Source organism: Hesperophylax consimilis, chromosome 2, assembly GCF_061612785.1.
Source record: "Hesperophylax consimilis isolate HC1 chromosome 2, BYU_Hcon_1.0, whole genome shotgun sequence".
Taxonomy (NCBI): Eukaryota; Metazoa; Arthropoda; class Insecta; order Trichoptera; family Limnephilidae; genus Hesperophylax; species Hesperophylax consimilis.
The window spans coordinates 37,262,702-37,284,807 of NC_142837.1; the positions used below are offsets into that span (position 1 = coordinate 37,262,702).

General features: G+C 35.0%; 1 protein-coding gene and 2 non-coding genes across 3 annotated transcripts in view; 1 reads left to right on the top strand and 2 right to left on the bottom strand.

The window, feature by feature from the left end:
* Positions 1-6,212: 6,212 nt before the first annotated feature.
* LOC149425969 (5S ribosomal RNA) lies at positions 6,213-6,331 on the bottom strand. The gene has a single exon (XR_016304692.1). It is a non-coding gene; the product is annotated as a 5S ribosomal RNA (ribosomal RNA).
* Positions 6,332-6,653: 322 nt separating this feature from the next.
* Positions 6,654-6,772, bottom strand: LOC149425970 (5S ribosomal RNA). Its single transcript, XR_016304666.1, has one exon. It is a non-coding gene; the product is annotated as a 5S ribosomal RNA (ribosomal RNA).
* A 13,433-nt stretch (positions 6,773-20,205) lies between these two features.
* Positions 20,206-22,106, top strand: part of nAChRalpha2 (nicotinic acetylcholine receptor alpha2) — a 342,153-nt gene continuing 340,252 nt past the window's right edge. The window contains exon 1 of the mRNA XM_089642553.1: positions 20,206-21,018. Within this exon, the coding sequence (XP_089498679.1) occupies positions 20,779-21,018 (240 nt within the window). The 5' untranslated portion in view covers positions 20,206-20,778. The remainder of the gene's footprint in view (positions 21,019-22,106) is intronic.

The window sequence follows — 22,106 nt, forward strand, 5'->3', positions numbered from 1 at the left end:
TCGGGTAAGACTGTCGTAATTTTATCAAATTTCACCACAGGGAGGTCTTCACAGTGCTGTAACATCTTGCTGACTCCTGCGAACGTATTGGGACCTGAAGTACTGCCATCCAAAGTATTAAAAAGATGACGCAGTGGTAATTCGTTGGCGTGCAACAAACATATAAACCAGTGTAATGGTCTATTTAAATGTCTTTCAATCAATGCGATTGCTCCATTCTTGAAGCCCGTGTTTACAGCCGTTCCATCGCATCCAATGGCTACAATGGTTGATAAATCTCCGAAGTGCAAATTTAAAAATTCTACAATTGAATCCTTAATAGAATTAGCGGTTCCAGAAGGAGGCGCGACGTGGCCAATGTACTGAGAATCTGGCTCGGAGAGCAAAACAATATGTTCTTCAGTAATGGTCTCCTGTGGTACTTGTTATCATGTTTTTCCTGCACAATGGTCTCGTCTTTCCGACCATCAAAATATAACTCACTTATTTTACCGTCAGAACTCCCGAAGTTCGAAATCTCCCTTCTTTGCAACTCTTCTCGAACTTTTCGGCACTCGCGTCGTAATTTACTTCTATCTATTACTTTTGAGAAATCTTGTTTAGAAATAAAACCAATATCTTGAAAAACTGCACTGGCGATGGTTGATGCTGATCTGTCGGAGACACCAGTCCTGTCACAGGCAGTGGCAAGATTTTTTAATCGATGCCTCATCTAATTTGTTTGTGATTTTGATGTGGATGACGTGGAGTATGCCGGAAAAAATGTATAAAAGTCTGGATCTTGATTGCCGTTTGATAATCTTACACTATCATCCGAGGTCTCTGAAGTCTCTGGTGAGGGGCTCAGAGGTTTCTCAACAGTCTGTTTTTGAAGTAATTTATTTTGCCTCATCAGTTGTAATTGCCTAGGCTCCAAAGCCTTGGTTTCCACTATATCTTTTGAGCCGATATACATTTTGCGGCTACTTCTCTGATCTTGCAGGAATTCAAGCTCCTTCTTGGGTATTTTCACTAAACATTTACAAAAATCGACACAAATGCACTTGCAAACAGCAAAATCAAACAGCAATATCAAAGAGTTTGTTGCATCTTCATAAAATTCAGTTTTCTTTTTAGGTACTCGATATTTCTTTAAGCATTTGTACTTGTGATAATACCGGGTTAGTTTAGTTACAATTTGACGTTCAGTTACAATAGGAATATATGCTTTATTCCACAACGTAATTAGATCAATTGCACTTATTTCACATATATCTTGCACAGAAGGATCTTTTCCATTTGATAACCACTGCAAGTCATTTCTAATCCACAAATAATACTTTATTACATCCGAATAAGTTGGCAACACGTTATCTTTCAATTTTTCCGGGCCACCAAACATAGAACACATTGAATTTTTTCTTGTTTTAGGCATATTACAAAGAAATCACAATCAAGTTTTCGCAGCTGTTCCAACGAACGTGCTAATGTCTGTTAATTACTGATTGACTGCAGCTGTTGTTACGCAAAATAGTGTCAAAGGGTGGGGGGAAGAGGGGTATGTTAGATGGCTAAAACTAAAATACATTTTGTGACGTTTAAGCTGGATTAGATGATGTGCTTGTTTACTAACAAAATCTGAAAAAACACATTTTTTTGTAGAACTTTAGGGCCAGTGCGCCACCTGAAGATGAAGTTGGAATTTGATGATATTTTGTGTACTTTATAGGGTACTACCAAGGCACCCATTGGTAATATAGGAAACACGAAATTTGAAAAAAAGTTTTTTCACTCCGCCCTAGCGCCTAAGCCTCGCATAATCGGCCGAATCAGTCGACCAGGTCAATTGAACCTTCGGCTCTCTTACTACACACTGGAGTACCAAGAAGGCTGAACACCATCCACAACGCGGTATCGAGCCACCTGCTTTATCGCCTCAATCACTCCACCACCGTTCATCTCCACTTACATCTGGTGTCGACCATCGACCTGGAGGATTTGCCACTAACTACATCCAAAGACGCGGTGTCGATCTTCAGCCATGGAAATTTACCGTCGACTTCATCCACCAACTGCGTTAGCATCGGTCTGGAAGAACAATTGATTGGTCCCACCGCTCTCCCAAAAACGGTGTATGGAAACCGATTGTTTACTTCCTTTGTCGTACACGTCAATGTTTTATTATTTTTTACAAATATCAGCTACATTTACTTATTATGAATGAATCTGGACCTTCCAGTGAGTGTCCTTGCATACAGTGTTTGTAATAAAGAAGAAAACTTGATATTCCTACCATATAAATTTGAATTGGAAACCAAAAACGCCACACTGAGTGCCCTTTGGTTCTAGCCCATTTAGCACGCGCTCTGTCTCTCTAATGCTTGCGAGCCGAATCATGAATAATGGGTGAACCGCGGCTTGCTGTAGATTCGTTCCTATCCCATTATTCATGCTTCGGCTCGCAAGTGTTTAGGCAGAATTACACTTGCCAGACCTCGTATATCGCCATTCTTTTTCTATTTTATTGTGATGGTGAAAACCAGTGCTATGTATTTAAGCAAAGAATTGTCAGACTTTCGGATAATAAAACAAGACCATGTGAATTTATTGTATTATCATTTATTTTTGTGATTAGTACATTATCATTAATTTATTTTTTTACTGTTAATTTAAGTTTATGATAAGTGAGAGGTTTAGAAATCCATCGACTGGAATTCTAATTTTGTTTTTTTTTTTTATTGAATGAATGAATGAAGTGGATATTAATCATTCGGCAGACAGACTCGTTCTCTGCCGTGTTGTTTTTTTTTAAGTTTTATATTTTTCTTCTTCGATGTTTTAATTGTTCACAGCAGTTAAAAGCCTCTGGAAGGAAGGTTCAATCCTAGGTCAAACCAAAAAATAATCAACTTTCACGGGTTAATTTTTAATGTGATTCTTGCACAAGAGTCCCAACTGTCCAGAATTAGTGGGACTAAAGTATTCACATTTGAGGGTTTTAGTGAGGCTGAAGGGAGAATTGAAGAGGTGGCGATGGAATAGGCAAGCTTGGGAAGTACCTGTCCTTTATCGTATTTTGATTTTTCAGTAATCCGCAGTTTATATTCTGTCACATTATTGTATATATTTTTACTAAGAACAATTTGTTAATTATCAACGATTTATTATCACGAAACCTGGCAAATATTAAATATATATTTATTTATTTTTTTGCGTCAAACGTCACTAAAAAATAATTCAAGTTACTTAAGTAGGTCCTTTAGGAATAATGTACATACATTTCAGAGTTCCATGAACTTTTAACTATCATTGTGTGGCGCGGTTGTGTAACCAGCTATTCTGCCGGTGCTAAAGTAATTATTGCTAATGTACTTGTTTATAATTTGTGTTTACTGTCTGTGAATAGGAGAGATTTTCGTCATAAGCCGTTGTATAACGTGTTATTTATTAGACAATAATTGAGTGAGAACAAATCCAAACATTAATAGAGATTTGACCACGTTTGTGAGAGGAGATTTGATTGAAAACTGACAAAATTGTTTTTCATTTATGTTTTAGTGGTAAATTTTTAGGTACATATAGAAATATGGTTTTGGCAGTTGATCGTAAGGATTTGTTTGCTTCAATAAATATTTATTAATTTTGTTGTTCAATTACAATATCCTGAGTAATGTTGGGGGAAATTATTAGTAATTTACAAATTATTGGTTTATTTTTGTAAAACATATTATTATGAATGAACATTTTGACATACTAAACAAAGACTGCCGAGAACTTAATATTAAAATTATATATTTGTAAAAACAACATAGATCAAAGGATATTTTTCTATTTTGAGCTGTTTTGAGCGATAGTCAATTTCGGAGTCAGGTTTGGGCACCGCCGCCCCAGGAGCCGTTTATTGGATAACCAACACCTCAGGCTGGTTTGGGAAGACCCTTTGAGATCTCCAACTGGTATCTCGACTCATCGCCTTGCGCCTCAGTTTGAAAAGAGATATATATTCACATATCCTTCACTCCTGGAAATACAGATCCCTAGATTCCCTCATAACTTTTACCTTCCTAATCTTCATTTTCTTTAAAAAGACTTTCCACACAGCATCCCCAAAAATGACATGGGCCCTGAGTTTTTAGAATGCATCCACACATAGACAAAATACAACACATCAATGCATCTACATGATTCAAAACAATTACGTCCATTTTATGATCGTGTAAATCTTTAGTATATTAGCCACATTTATTTTTTTGAAATAATTAAAATATTTCGGTAATGTTCTCAACCCCCCCTTCCTTGACTTAGCTTGAACCCTGTGCTTAGTTTTTTTTTTTCAACTGAATCTGTCTATCAAATAAAAATTAACCAGTAAAAAAATTTTTGTATCTCTTCAATTATTACCTCCTGGGTAAGCTAGTAGCCAAATTTATAAGATTTTTTATTTATTTTGGTATGACCGACAATTGAACCATCATCCCCAGGGACTGGACTGGGAAGGAGCGACATTTGTTTCGTCTATTAACTACTTTAATTTTATTCAATTTCACATAAATGCGTATATATCCGCCAAATTGCCACCAAAAGTTGATATAATGCATTCTTATTGACAACAAGTCTATTTGCCAAGTTTCAGCTCGATCAGATGTTAGAAAGTGGGTTAATTTCCACATTTAAGATATACATCAAGGAGAAGACAGATAAACTTGAAAAATTATGTGTCTTCTCCTTGATGTATATCTTAAATTTCCACATTTAAGATAAACATCAAGGAGAAGACACATAAACTTGAAAAAATAATCAATAGATGTCTATTAATGTAAATAACGAGTTAACATAATTTATGCACATGCACTTACCCGTTCACAATATCTTTTGAAATGTTTTAATTTTTTATTTCAAGGGTTCTTTAAAGTAAGCATGATAACAACATTTTTTTTCATGCTTTATTTTTTTTTTATAAAAGTCAAAAACATAAATAAATAAAATTCAAATAGATATTTTTAAAAATACGAAAGTTCCAACTAACTTAAATATTACCATACTTTGATTGACATTTTCTATAACTAAAGCTATCATAAATATAAAATAAATTTGTATTCTGTAATAATTTATTTATTTTTAGAGTTGAAATAAAATTTTAATGCTTCGTATCTTTCATTTCGGGGTTAACTACTGTCAAATGGAAACATAAGTTCCGCTACTGCACTAAACTGTACACTGTGCTGTAGACGTTAGCAATAAAAAGTGGTCTGTTGGCTATATACTATCGTTTTTGCTTGTTCACCTACGGCAATACAGGGATGTGTTTTAATTGTTTTTTTTTAAATAACAGCCAATTAACAGCTTAAAGATTACACTAACTTAAAAATGCACGGTGAAAACTTTTTGATATAAAATATTGATAATTTATTAAAAATTTGGTCAAATTATTCGTATTTCTTTTAAAACCGGGACTGAAAGCCTTCAACGAATGAATTGACAGTTTCCTAACAAACTATCGGTAAAACACGAATATTTCTAGGATTCCGGAACACGGTGTTCATTAAGATTCTAATATTAGTTCTAAAATTTTACCATTATATGTTTGACCACATGTATGTCACGTGTTTCAACATATTCTTAATAAACTAACAGTTTATTAGGAAATGTATTCCAATCACGTTTTTAACACAGTTTAAATAAATTAGCCATACTCATATTTCTTCGTGTGTTTGACCTTTTTCTAATGAAACTTACAACATACACCGCGTTTCAAGCTTATACAGAGAAACTTTGGAGGGTGATTATATTTGAAAAACACTTTAAAAGCAATAAATAGACATTTGCTTTGTTTTTGAAGTGAAACTTCTTTACGCGCGTCATGCAATTTCGAGGAGTAAAACCAACTCATGACCGAAACGAAAATGCGGGACCGATTAAAGTTCATTTGATGTAGTAAAAGTTTTGAAGTAAAATATAAATGCTTCTTAGCTCATCTCGACAACTGGCGTTGGTGGTGTAATGGTCAGCATAGTTGCTTTCGAAGCAGTTGATCCGAGTTCGATTCTCGGCCATGGAATATTATTTTTTTGTTTTTAAGGAATTTTTTTTTTTTAATGGTTGACCATAATATCAATCCACTAAGTAATATTTTAGGCCTGTAGCATAATTGAAAAGTTAAAGAATGATATAAAATTTTTTATGATGTTAACGATAAAAAAATGAAAAAAAACATAAAATTAAAATAAAAAATGGGCCAACGGCACGCGGTGTTCCCAAGCGGTCACCCATCCAAGTACTGACCGCGCCCAATGTTGCTTAACTTCGGTGATCGGACGAGAACCGGTGTGTTCAAAATGGTATGGTCGTTGGCAAAAGTTAAACAATATTAATTTCTATTCTACCTGCCAATAAATATATGAAAATTAGTATAAAAAAGCCCTAATAATATTGAAAAAATTAGCAAGGTGTGTGCGAGGTTGATAAAAATAATCATTACATACGCGCTTGAAAAAGATCGTAATTACATTAATAAGTTTGTAGGAATTTTTTTTTTCAATGGTTGACCATAATATCAATCCACTAAGTAATATTTTAGGCCTGTGGCATACTTGAAAAGTTAAAGAATTTTATGATATTATTAATTATAGTAATGATAAAAAAATAAAAAAAACATGAAATTAAAATAAAAAATAGGCCAACGGCACGCGGTGTTCCCAAGCGGTCACCCATCCAAGTACTGACCGCGCCCAATGTTGCTTAACTTCGGTGATCGGACGAGAACCGGTGTGTTCAACATGGTATGGTCGTTGGCAAACGCTAAACAATATTAATTTCTACTCTACCTGCCAATAAATATATGAAAATTAGTATAAAAAAGCCCTAATAATACTGAAAACATTAGCAAGGTGTAAATATTATATACCTAGTTTAACTCACTCTCCTAACTCATCTTCGCTGTCTACAGGCAGAGCGCACGACTGTGGTCGTGAAGAACCGAGGTTCGATCCCCGCTTTAACTAATTTTTTTTTTCTTTTTTTATAACTTTTAATTTTTTTTATCACATGCTACTTATAAATATGTCAATAGACAGAAAAAAAGAGAGAATGAAATGAAAAGAGAGAGAGAGAAGAATACTAGAAGTTTCACTTCTGTCTTGCGTAGGCTTGACACACCCATTTTTTTTTTTTTTTAAAGAAAGAGAAACATTTTCAGATTTTTGTGAAGGTTTTTGAGCAATTAAAACTTAGTGACATGTGTGTGTAAAACATTGTTAGTATTAAGCATGCTACCTAAACGCGGGTAGAAGGGGGAGCATGCTAGTATCAATTTTGTAGGGAACTAATACTGTATGGATTACATGTATTTTCTTACAAAGCAAGTCTGAACAGGTTTGCTCATGAGCATGCTAGTATCAATTTTGTAAAGAACTGATACTGTATGGAGTACATGTATTTTCTTACAAAGCTTCCATATTGGCCGAGGGTCTGCGTTTAAATAGCACGTGTGTTAAATTGTTTGCTTTTAGCACGCACGCAGAATCATAAGCATGCTTAAAAGAAGTGTGTACAATTGAAGAGCATGCTAGTTTTAAACATGGTCGTAAGCATTTATGAGTAAGAGTGTTCGTACCTATAATTTATGCCCAAACATTACCAAAAATTAAGATTTAATCGTTCTTTACTTAATACTGTAATCAACTCTTTGTAATTGGGATTCTTGTGCGTTATGGTAGTTAATAAGTTCTCATACTTACCAATAATGAATGTATTGGTAAACCCTTATCTTTAACTCTTTGTGTGGGCGTCTTTTGACCCATGAGCCTTATTGTGAACCTCGGTGGATGTTTAGATTGGGGGATATCACAGCCCTACGGAAGGTTCGGGCGATGCGGCGGCGCGGCCGCATTGCGGACGTGTGGAAAGGAGGTTCATTTTTATAGGACGCGTAGGGAGACAAGGGCGTCGGGAACTAGCGTCGGCGTCGCGGCGTTATTTCAAATATTTCTCGTTTCTAATCTATTTTCAAATATCACACTTTTCACAATGATGTAGGTATTGTAGGTACTTATGTCAGGGATATTTCACAAACATGGGACAACGTACATTAACAAATAAATAAATAAATTCTTCCAAATGTAAGTATCGACGTAGAAAAATTTTTCCAATACATAGCCACTATTCATAGCATTGAGAAACCGATACTTAACTTGATTTTTAAAATAAATAAATGTTAAATCGAAAATATGCGTTGTATTATGAATAAACTATCAAGAAGGTGGTGAAATTCCCCTAAGATTCATGTGATAATTCTTAACATTCCATATATTTGATTCAAATTATGAAAAAAAATTCTATGAAACTTATAAACAAACAAAATAAATCCAAAACTTATCCATCTTACAAACGATCATCTTTCAACGAAGATTTCGACTTGTGTTTTCGGCTACAAAAAACTTGATTCCCGAAAAGATTAATTTATTCTACTTCTTACTTTTTACTCTAAGACTTTTTTAGGCAGATGGTTAAACTCGCAAGGCCTGCGTGGGAAACCGAAGCTTTGGACCGCTCGATCATCTAACGGAACACACTGAAAACTTATATGACTTAGCCCATATAATACATGCACCCGCCATAGAACTTCAAGTTTACTTGTATTCTTGACAAGTATGCTTGCGCAGGTATACTTGTATACGTATACTTACGTAAGTGTGTAAGTATACAAGAATGCCATAAAACCACACACCTTCAAGTATATTTGACGCGGTGTAGGTAGGTATTAGGTATATCTGGCGAACATCAGACGAAGGTTGTTGTGCTATCCGATCCCATCAATTTTATTTAACTAACGACGACTTGATGCAATTGGACTAATGGTAGCTTTAAAAAAGTCAGAATGTTAGAAAAAACATACTGTTTGGTGTGAAGTCTGGATGAAAAAAATATAACCTTTTTCGCGTGTAAATTTAATTTTTGAATTGAAATTCCTTTCAAAAGACTGCCACAATTATTTGCATGCGAACGAAGAATTTTATTTTGTGTTTCTGGTACTGGTTAAACCGTTTATTAAAACTTGATACAATTCTGAGACAAGCTCACCACATGAGAAGTAAACGCTTGCTTTAACTGGCAGAAGTTTTGAAGACCTCAAGCTAACTACTATATTATCATCTCAAGCACTAGGTCGCATTATTTCAGAAGCATGCGATGCTACAATATTATATTGAATGAAGTTAGTGCTTCGTTCAACTTCAACTATTGGGGGATCAACTGTCATCATTCACGACACAGTGTATAATATATACATACTCGTACATAAGAACATTTATAATTTTGTGTACATAGTTTTTTGGTTCCTAAGTTAAAACCAAAATAATCATTAAAGGCGTTGTTAATGTATTTATTTGATTTTATTTTAATATTAACTAAACACAGGAGGCCATGAGGAAAATAATTTCCCTCGGGGCCTGTGTCAACTTTTAGAATGCTTTGTGGTCTTTTTTAATGAAAGGAAGGAAAGTATGTTCTGGGAAGACAAAAGGTTTTAGGGTTGGGTAAGAATCTAGGGATCAGTGCATCTTGGAGTGACGAACATATGAATGCCTCCCACAGAGAGACAGTTTGGAGAGTGTCTATGTTATTTAAAATCAATATCGTAGTATTAGTATTTTGCTAAGTTGTATTAATCTTATTATATGTACGTGCGTGATGTTATGCTATGTGTTCCTATTATTTTATGTACCTACATATGTGATGTTATGCTATGTGTACCTATTATTATATATACATGTGTGATGTTTTGATATGTGTACCTATGATTATATGTACATGCGTGATGTTTTGCTATGTATACCTATTAAATTTTTATCCTTTTATACCCAATAATATCCTGACATAATGTAACTATTGAAATATAAATGCATGCCCAGGGATATATCATAACAGATTTTCTGGATAGTTGAATAAGTTAATGCACTCCGGAAGATTAGCTCCATGAATAACCTTTCGGGATACCGAAAACGGGCAAAGGATTGTAAGAGAGTTCTAAATAGAGCTAAGAGCGATCCCGACCAGAGAATTGCGAAAAAGCTGGCTGACTGCCCCACTGGTAGCCGTGCTTTCTGGTCACTCGCTAGCTCGATCGGAAGAAATTTCTGCAGAACCACTTCCCCACCTCTGACCAAGCCTAATGGTCGGCTGGCTAACTCGGCCCGCAAGAAAGCTGAATTATTAGGCAAAATTTTCATGGAAAACCCAACTCTTCAAGATAACGGAGAGACTCCGCCTTCCATTCCGCACTGCGGTTTTCAAATGGATGAACCGAAGATCCGGAACAGAGAGGTTCTCCGAGTCTTGAACGAGCTGAAAGTCGACAAAGCCAGTGGGTCGGACGGAATACCTGCCTTGGTCCTCAAGAGGTGTTCTGCAGAAATGACTCCAGTGCTCGCGAAATTATTTAGGCTCTCTCTCAAAGGTGGAAAGGTGCCAGATCTTTGAAAAAGGGCAATCGTCCACCCAATCCCAAAAAAAGGGGACCGCTCCGACCCTTCTAACTACTGCCCCATAGCCATCACTTCCATACTCTCGAAGGTATTAGAAAGGGTGGTTAACAACAAATTGCTCACATATCTCGGGAATAACAATATCCTAAGCGATCGACAATACGGATTTCGTCGAAACCGATCGTGTGGCGATCTACTCGGATATGTGACGCATATTTGGGGGCGGTACATGGAATGTTTTGGTGAAACTCAAACCGTTGGGTTGGATATCTCCAAAGCCTTTGACAGAGTCTGGCACCGGGCGCTTATCGGGAAGTTATCATCGTATGGGATCCACCCAACCCTGCATAGTTGGATTGCAGACTTTCTGAGGGGAAGAACAATTCAAACCGCGGTTGACGGCTCTTCTTCCTCACCGCACCAAATCAATGCGGGGGTGCCACAAGGATCTGTGCTGTCTCCGACGCTGTTTTTATTGCACATCAACGATCTCGTTGAATGTGCACCAATTCACTGCTACGTTGATGACAGCACCGTTCACGAGGGTTATATTTTTGACAGGCCCCCTTCCACCTATGATGTCCAAACAGCTCGGGAAGTTTTGAAGCAAAAAATTGACCACCACCTCGAGATGGTTCGTGCCTGGGGTAAGGCCAACTTGCTCAGTTTCAACGTCTCAAAAACCCAAGCGTGTCTGATTTCGGCAAAGAGGGAGATCAATGACTGTCTGGTGCAATTTGATGGGAGCACTCTCCCCAATAAAGACTCCATTGAAATGCTTGGAGTTACTATATCAGACCAGCTCAAGTATCGGGGATCCATAGAAGCCCGAGTAAATCAGGCTTCCAAAAAGTTGGGCGTCTTGTACAGAGCTAGGAGATTCTTCAACAGTGACCAGCTGCTGACCCTGTACAAGTCTCAAGTCCGCCCAACTATTGAATTTGGGAGCCACCTTTGGGCTGGTGCCCCAAAATACTTGATAAACCTGCTTGAGTCTGTGCAAAGGAGAGCGATCCGTCTGATTGACAATCCGTTGTTAACAGACCGATTGCCTTCTCTAATGCATAGACGCAATGTAGGCATGCTGTGTCTGTTTTACAGGTATTTCAATGGAGCCTGCTCCAAGAGCTAGCAGCATTGATTCCTGACGCACCGGTGCACGTGCGCGAAACTCGACGGACACGAACTGAACACCCGTTCACGGTTGACGTTGGCTTCATGAGAACGGGCCGTTTTTACGACTCGTTTTTGTGTAAGTCGGCTCGTATGTGGAACGAGCTACCGGCATTTGTTTTTCCTCCCTCCTATAATCCGAGCCTCTTCAAGGCTCGCATTAACAAATCCCTTCCTACAGCCCCTACCTTATTCCGCCTCACAACGCCGCCCAACCGGGTGGTGACATAGTTCCCCTGTCTGTACACTGCACAGGCAGGGACACTCTTTTAAGGTGTCACATAAAAAAATTAAAAAAATCATAATAATTTAGGAACAACTCAGTGGATAATCAACACCTCTACCATACGACTCCCCAAATGGTTCGCTACGTTTGAAGAAAAGACCCACCACCCAGCATCCTCAAAGATGACATCGGTCTTGAGGGAAATTATTTTTCAGGACCTCATGTTTAAGGTAAACGTAAAAAAAATAATTTAACTTATCTTTGAAAAAATATTTATAATATTAAATTATACATTTATATTATTAATTATATATTTACTTAACAATTTTTTTGTTTTAATCATTTTTTTTATATATTTATCTCACGTTAAATTGAAAATACATATATGAGAATTTTATCTGTGCCACTTTTTTATCTTTTAATGAAAGTGCAAATACACACTATAGATAACACGATAAAACTGGACAATTTAAAAAAATATATAAAAAATAACCCGTAAAATCCAATGTTATTTTTTTACAATAACATCTTTATACATTTTTATTAATGGATGAAGGAATTTGTTTGGTTTGAATGAGGATTGGACCTTACTCCCCCGTACTGACTAAAATTAGTAAACCACGCTATCACTTAAGTCAAATCCTAATTGGATCGTACCGATATTTATTTTGTATATTTACATGTATGTCCATAAGTATCAACAAAAGCATGTATGTCCATGAGTACCAACAAAAGTTTATAGAATGTATTCTCATCGGCAACGATGAGAATGTCAATCTGTCTATTTGCATCTTTGGGGATCTGGTGAGGAGGCACGGAATGAAAGATGTTGTGAAGGTCAGAGTGTTTATTTTGTGAGTCAGGGCCGTGATGAGAGTGGGCGTAGGACTGATGTTGTATTCTCCGGATGCTGGCTGTGATGGCTGGTCAAGCGCGGGTCTGTGAGTCGACGCCGGGCGCTGGTGACCGGACTCGTTGTCTGTCAGGCACTGGTGATCTTGGCAATCAGTACTCCAATGCTGACGAGAATGCCGAAGGTACGGTGGACCTTTTAGGCGGTTGAACGGGAACTGAGTAGACCAGTGAGGATGCTGCGTGTCCTCGTGGTGGTCATGGTGAGTGGATGAAGCGCTGGTCAGAGACGCTGGAACCAAGGCGCTGTAATCCACGTAGCGTTGGCCAGGAACGGCGATCTGGGCCAAAGCGCTATGATGATGTCCCGATGGAGTCCATGATGAGAGCCGGGAAGAATGTCCTTCGCGCAAGTGATGTGCGCGGATTATCACTCGTTGAGCACCTTGTTAACTGATGGGAGATTGATGACTGACTGACTTCTTCATTCTGTCGATTTTAAAAGGTGAAGAAGCTTCTGGAACAATTTGGTTGCTATGTAGAATTTTCCAAACAAATAAATAAAAGAACATCCAAGAAGTTTGTTTGGAACAATCGAGACTTCTAGAATTTCGTTCGAATGAAGTAGTTGCGTACCACTACACATCTCAATCAAATATCGAGAAGTGGGTTGATTTCCACTATTAAGATTCCATTTCATTCATTCACTTATTTATTTATTCATTTTAGAAAACAAAATCTAAATATAAATATATTGGATTGGGTGTGTTCTTTTTTCCTCCACTTTTCTTCACGTTCTGTTTTGCAGTGGAACTGAAATGCGACTGGGACTTCAGTTTATGACATGGTAAAATAAATTTTGGCAGGAAGCGATTCACCTATGTGAAAAGTGTTTTTTGGCAGGAACACAACATCTCAAACATCGTCAAGATCTCAGGTGTTATTATTATTCTTCAACCATCAATAGAAACAAAACGCAAAGAAGAATAAAACGATTTGGCTCGGTTCTTACTGCATTTCATACAATTTAGAATGTTCATAATCAATAAGAGTAAATAAAAATGTAAATGATTGTTTGTTCAAAATCATACATCTCCGAAAGTTTTTACTGATTGCTTTAAAATTTGGACACAACCTTGCATTTGAATATGCATGTGTTTTATTTACCTATATTGTATTATTATATGTATGTGCCCTGTGCTATTGTTTCTCTATCTGCACAGATAGACTGAGCCAAAGCGTGGCGTTGACAGATATTTGATAATAAAAACAAAAATTATTTATCTAAAGATTTTTTTATAAGCACCTCAATATAGAAAAAATGGAGAAAGATCGCCTGTAAGTGGCTTCTCCACAGTTTGATAATTCCTTGGGAAGACGAAAATGCTGTCAAACTTTTTTTCCTCAAAAAACGTTTAAAAATAAAGAATAGTAATATTAATCATTCAAGAAGAATATAATACAAATAAACCTTAACGAAACATCAAACAGAATAGCACACAAAAAACATAAATGAAAATGCGAAGTATGCTTGATAACCATAATATAATAAACAGGAATACCGTATTGCCTCAGGCTCTGGGAAAGTTAAAACAAAAAATACAAATAAAAAAATAAAAAAATCCATATTTATTTATTTATCGAATATCCGTAGGGCTTTTACAGACATAATACAAATAAAAATTAAATAACATTGCAAAAATAAAAAAAAGATACAAAAATAAATTAGGTAGTATAAATACTTGTAGTTACAATATGGCATAATTTGCATAAAGGAGAACCACAAAGAAGTTTTCAATTTTATTTGTTTATCTTTGTCCTCCAGTTAAATAGACTAATACATCTATATTTTTTTATTTTATATATTATAATCACAAACATAAACGTGAAAATAAAATAATAAAATTTTTCAAATTTTATTCACCAACTTCATTTTGGACATCCAGAGTTAAACAAATCCAATGCTCTATTTGAAAAAAAATATATGTAATGCAACATTATTGAACTAAATACATCTTAAGTATGGGAGTATACGTTTCCCAAATTTTGGATTCGTCTCATGGGCGTAAATTAGTATTTTTCCCAACGTCCCAACATCTCTCAACCGTCTGAAGCCAGTGAGACAATGGCATCCCCAATTGGGGTATGGTGTGAGGATGATGGTAGAAGGGGTGGGGGAATTGGAAAGGTGAAGGTGGGAAAGTCTGGATTTTCATATCTGGTCACCAAATACGGCCAAATCCATTTCAAGCAACGTTTCAATTCTGAATGGCGGTCTTACACCAGTGCGATACTGAGAGTATATTCCACAAAAGAACTTAATAATAAATTATTTTTATTAATTTATTTATTTATTGGATGATTTTTATAGCGCCGCTTTTGTGAAATATCACCTCAGGGGCGCTTTACAGTTAATGCAGATATTACAAATTGAAATTGAAATTAAGTTAAATAAAATGAAGTACAGAAACAGGTGACACGAAGATGTAGAATCTGCTGCAAGAATCCTAGGTGGTGAGGAAACTGGACCAGCTGCTGCAGCGAGAGAGTCCACCGCGTCTACCAACAGTGCCAGCACGAGGTTCGTCATTTATCCAGGTATGTGTCTGCTGCTAATAGAGCGCTGACACAATGTCCTCTCGTGGATTCCAGACCTTGGCAGCACCGCTGTGACATTCGACGAAGATAGAGGATGGAGACTCTGCTGCAAGAATCCTAGGTGGTGAGGAAACTGGACCAGCTGCTGCAGCGAAAGAGTGCACCGCGCCCACCAACAGTGCCAGCACGAGGTTCGTCATCCGTCCAGGTATGTGTCTGCTGCTAATAGAGCGCTGTCACAGTATCCTCACATAGATAACAAACCTTGGCAGCACCGCTTTGACGTTCGGCAAGTCCATCTCCTTGTACACTTGTTCCTGGTGATTATAAATTATTAGGTACTGTCTTGTAACTGTCCTGTCAGGAATGTGGAACGAAATTACTCAGGGGTATTCAACATAGAATTAATAATTTTAAATAAACACATTCCTCGTTCCGATAATTTTAATAAATAATTAGTAAAGCAGGTATATTTGATTTCGACATTATCTGGCAATAATTAATCTAAAATTTATACATTATCTTAAGAATTTATTTTGGATTCTGTCAATGGTGTGTGAATGAACTACATAATTCGGACACCAAACTACGGAATTATACTCAATACATGAAATTTACAATTTTGATGTATATTTATTTTATATTATTAAATAAACAATCATATTACAATAATTTGCACACATTTATATATACTTCGAGGTTAATTGCGAAAAACGGATATTTTTAACGATGTTCGATAGTGTTGATTTTACAAAAATGATAAGATACTCAAAATAGAGCACAACATTTTTTAAGCTTTATTGGATATGATTTGTGCATGAAATATAATGAGATAAAATTGAATCAAACCATATACACCAGTCATTAATTTCCGAGACAACAAAGAATTACTGTATTCATTATTCGTTATTCATTATTCAATACAAAGTGTATTAAATTGTTATAAATTATTATTTTTTTGGTATACTAATGTTTAAGACAAGATTTTTTATGCATAGCACAAAGGGTAACAATTATTTTACAAGCAATAATTATTCGCCTGAAACACTCATCCACATTGAAAAATCTCCTGATAAAAGATACATGACGCCAATGGGACTCGAACTCAATCGAAAGGACACGGGTTCAAGTCCCGTTGGCGTCATGTATCTTTTATCAGGAGATTTGTCAATGTGGATGAGTGTTTCAGGCGAATAATTATTGCTTGTAAAATAATAAATTGTTATATTTTGCCTATGTCAGTAGTCAACTCGAGTTCAATTCTCCTGTCTGGAACCCACATTATAATATATATGTACATGCTGTTAAAAGAATACAAAAAAAATTCTTACGTTTTATACATTTTTAAATGGGTATTCCAGCAATTATTTTTCAATTCAATTCAATTTTCAATTCAATCAGTTTATTCCTTTAAAAACATTACAAAATTACATTTTATTTCGTTTTTAAGTACATTTGTAAAATTGTATTACATAATAAGTAAGCGGTGTATCAACTATACCAGCATCAATAGAGCTTGCCTTTTAGAGGCAGCTTCACCTTCAGCTAAATATGTCGATATACGAATTGATTCTGTTCAACAGCAAGACTGCTTATGTTGAACTACAACACTCTGTTAAATTATATGAATATGCTCAAACTGTCAGACAGAAGATTTTTTACTGACTTGTTATTTCTATATAAATTTTAAATGATTTAGTTTATAGTCCGGTATTGCTAGAATATATATAAGCTTTCGGATTCCACGACGTAATACTACAAGTCAGGATTTATTTCAGTGCAGAAATTCTGGGACTAACTACCATATGTATTCCTCTTTGCCCAGAATACTAATGGAGGGAAAAAATTATACCAAGTCAGTGGACACCTTCAATTTATGTTTAAACAATTATAAAATGTTGTTAATGAAGCAATTCTTATGTACTATAAATAATGTATATTTCTTAATATTCTCATGTAAAAGTCCCGAAAAAGGGCGTTAATAAATAAATAAAAACCTTGATAATTTCACATTTGTTTATATTATTGTTGACACCAAAAGTTCGGATAAGTTATTTGACAATAACATTTATTATTGCCTTGAATAATTAAAGATCATCTGCAAGCATTAGGACGTTATTAAATGTTGCTTGATCCTTGAATAATTTAAGATCTTCTGCAAGCATTAGGACGTTATTAAATGTTGCTTGATCCTTGAATAATTAAAGATCATCTGAAAGCATTAGGACGTTATTAAATTTTGCTTGATCCTTGAATAATTAAAGATCATCTGCAAGCATTAGGACATTATTAAATATTCCTTGATCCTTGAATAATTAAAGATCATCTGCAAGCATTAGGACGTTATTAAATGTTGCTTGATCCTTGTATTTAAACAAACTTTGCATGTAAACTTAAACAAGCTGTAATAATTAGCGACTAAACACATACAAAACTCTATAAAATATTCAAAACTAAAACCACCGGCTGCGAGCAAAAAGGACGTAACGATTCACGGCCTTCTCGCGTGAAGCCGAAGGGAAGACCTTCGGCGAAAATTATGCAAATGGCTTCGAGAAAATACTAACCATACAAAATGTACAAAATTATGCCGGGCCATCATATTTCTCGGAGAATTCCCAGAGAATTCTCACAAAGACGCCCATTCCGGCCATAAAAGGGCCGTAAATAGGAACGTTATTTGGGCTTACAATAAATCGAACGGACGCGTAATGGCATTTTGAAAATCAGTTTTATTTTCGGGTACGTTTCGGCCTTGCTTAGCATTAAAGATTTTATCATGCTTTTTGTAGGTCACGGACGCAAGTTCGATTTACTGCTATTGAAAAAAATCTTATTTTCGTATTTCTAAATATAAATAAAACAATTTTATCTACTCAAAACTTCATTTGGGGGTTGTTTGGATGTGATTATTTAAAACATAATAAATTCCTAACAAGTATTTTATTTGCGTGGTTTTATTTGTAGAACTCTAACAAATTAAGTATTTAAACTTAAATAAAGCGAAAGTTTTTCCGGGTAAGTTATTTTAACAGATGATTTAAAATTCATCTGTTTTGGGCATTGAAAAACTCTATTGAAAGATTGATATATTGAAAGCAAACAAATTTTACTTAATTTTTCACTAAGCGTTGTACTGAAGAAATTAACAATTATTACAAATCTTAATTAAAATATAAAGTTTCCTGATTTAGATTTGAATACAATGTTTTAGCATATCGCTTGCCATATAACCCAATGGGAATGTATGGCGAGGGCCATGCTGAAATATATAAGGGTGTAAAGGGTGAAATATATTTATGTACCTGACTTAATTGAACCAATGATATATGTCCCTGGCTTAATTAAACCATTGATTTATGTACATGACTTAAATGAACCAATGATATATGTACCTGACTTAATTTAATCATTGATTAATGTACCTGAGTTAATTTAACCATTGATTAATGTACCTGACTTAATTTAACCATTGATTAATGTACCTGACTTAATTTAACCATTGATTTACGTACCTGACTTAATTTAACCATTGATTTCTTCCATTGCTTGGAATAAAAAATGGAAAAGATTTTTTTATTCTCCCGTGACATATTATATGACTTGTTTTCCTTTCGTTTTCAAATTATTTTACAGCCGAGTAAGCGCCCCACCCCTTTCTGTTCAATACCCACACTTTTTAAATGTAGCCAAAAATTTGGGTTTCATTTTGCATAATTTAAAACATTGATATTTTTTGTTGAACTGTTAATAAAATTCCTTGGCCTAACTGCCGCCTAGGTGTCAAATAGACTTATGTTAATTGGCGAAATTACCACCGACTATTATTATTGAACACGAAGCCAATTATCTTTATTGCTTAGACCGGATTTTTACGCTAGATGGTAAGTTCTAGTACTAATAATAAAATACGTTAAAAATTCTTATTGTAAAACTTTTTTATCTTATAATTCCTGAATACCTGAGTTCTTTAACTAAAAAATGTTTTAAAATCTTCGGCGGTTGAAATTAATAACTTTTAAGGCGTTGTCAAACAAAAAAAGATCATTACCTATATGAGAAGAGATTGCTATTTTTTTGTTTGAAAATATAAAATTCGTTGATTCATGGTATAACCAAACGTTGGACGCATAATAACTAAAACCTGTAGATGTTTATTACCATGACAACGTGTGAGATGACGGTTGAACGGAGATGTTTTGGGGGCAAACAGAAGAGCGCATGCGTAAATACATCGATTCCTGAAATCCAAGCCTGGACCAAAGAAACTGTGCTCTATTTTACTAAAAAATGGGAAACATTTTTCCAAATCCAGTAAAAATATACTTTCAACCAAAATTAATATTATGTATTTCGGCAAAAGATTATTTCACGTTTGAGTACTGAGAAGGTATCAAAAAAATTACGTTTATGTCCAAAATGAGAAAAGAATTTTTCTCAATTTTTTTTATTGAAAGATGTTATTTTGGATGTAAGTACCTAATATCGTTTTAATATTTTTGTCAAATAATTGAATAAAGTTATATTATTTGATCTGTCTTTAAAGAGTGAGTTAATGCTTTGACCAATTTTACAATTTGCAGTGTATGTTCTATGACAAAACTGATCGCACGTTTAGTCAAATAATTCAACTTTTATTTGATATTTTTCAGGAAGGTTTATCAAACGAATAGACTATACCCCCTTATTTCTAGAGTACAACGAAAGAGAGAGAGAACTCTGCCTACAAAGAGAGACAGTATTCTCTCTGGAGTAGGACGGCACTCTGTCGCACAGGACCCCAAACTTGGTATTCCTGTATTGCGGGCTCCTCGTTCGCAAAATGGGAAAATGGAGTAACAGTACCGGAGTGAATATAGCTATAGGTATCTGTACTTATTTGCTAGAGTCGACGCATAAAGACTTCGTATTTCTCTATCTTCCGTGTATTTAAATGATATTTTCTGTGAAAAACAAAACGTTGAGACGTCAGAATGGACTAAATTAGTGAAAAAGACAATGTTTTCGTGAACTGTTATGAAAATATGAAGGATTCTTATGCATGTTGTGAAGTTGTAGGGCGTTGGAAATAACATAACCTAAAAAATAAAGCTCTCTGTTTTGACAGAAGCTTTACTTGCGGCTGCCATTGATACTCCGTTTCGGCAAGTGACATTATTTCATGCGAATAAAAAATATCTCCGACAATACATTACAATAATAATAATACAATCAATTAAGTCTCCTGATAAAAAAAGTGAAAAAGTTTATTTTTCAAAACCTGTAAACACTCCATTATTTGACTTTTCGGAATACAACAAATAAATACACATAATATATGACACAAAAAAAGTTATCAAAAAATCAGACACAATCTAATGATAATTTACACATTAGAAACCTTAAGAAATTTAATTAAATAAAAATAATCTTTTGCTTTCACAAATAAGTGTTGAGTATATTCTCATCACAACATCAAATAAAATCAAAATGCATTTGTCGTGTCAAAAATCTGATTCAAAGACCGGTAGGGGAATATTTTCGCGCGCGATTCTTACGTTTGTGACAGCCGTCCTTCTGGGTCCCCAACTCTGCGAAGGGAACCCTGACGCCAAGAGGCTCTATGATGACCTTCTCAGCACCTACAATCGTCTCATTCGACCTGTCACCAACAATAACAATACTGTGCTTGTCAAACTGGGACTCAGACTGTCTCAGCTGATTGATTTGGTGAGTACCTACCTTTATATCTATGTAATTGTTTATTAAGTTAATGACCTTTTATTACTGTTTACACTAACATTTTTAAGATGAGGCTTAACCCTTTAACCCTCAGATTTTCAACCCTTTAGACCTCTGACATTTTCTGTCAGATTTTTACCGCTTTGCAATAAAATTCGAGTAAATTTTACATTTTGGAGCGTTTCCTAAAACTAAAAACTATTTTTTAAAGGTGATTTATTGTAGAAGTAAACATAAATTTTTGTTTTAATATAAAAAGTTTTAAAATTGACCCATTAGAGGTTTTTTGAACATAAAATTACTGATATAGAAATGATTGTATTATGCAAATGTATTATTAACGTTAAAGTTAACCCACTTTTTTGTTGTTTAATGTAAATATAATTCATAATTCTTTTTCATATTGCGATTGAAGACTTTGGTTTCATAAAGGTGTACATTTAAAGTTTTAAGTGTTAAATTTTTTGATTTGAATATAAAGCGTGGTGCTTTCTCTTTCTAACACCGTTTAGATCAAATTTCTCACCATGACAGTAAGGGAGACAACAATTTCTATGAGAGCTATACGAGCTTTTCCCAATATTAGACCAATGAATATAATTATATGACATTTGTGTTATAGATATTCTAGCACATTGATCATACCAATTTCTTCTGGAATACGCATATTGATCAAACCAATTTCTTCAAAATACTGTGAATATAGCTATGAATATAACTCAAAATACGTATTAATCGATATTATGTATTGATTATTGAACAATTAATGAAGGCTTCCGAAGGATTACTTACGGGTAGAAAAAATATCTTTTCTGCATGAATACATCTATTTTAATGAAAAATATTGCACACAAATTATGCAGCTTCAGGTTAACTTGAAAATGGACTGTAAATACTTTAAACGAAACGAAATAAAATGATGTTTGCTGGAATTGGGTGACAGTATACGAAGGATAGAACCAGACAAGAAAGGAAAACTAGATAACCAATCACTTTGCGAAAAAGCACACAATACAGTCGCAGTTCTACTGCGGTACCTTGAGGTAATTATCGCTACAAAAAATAATACGTACTAA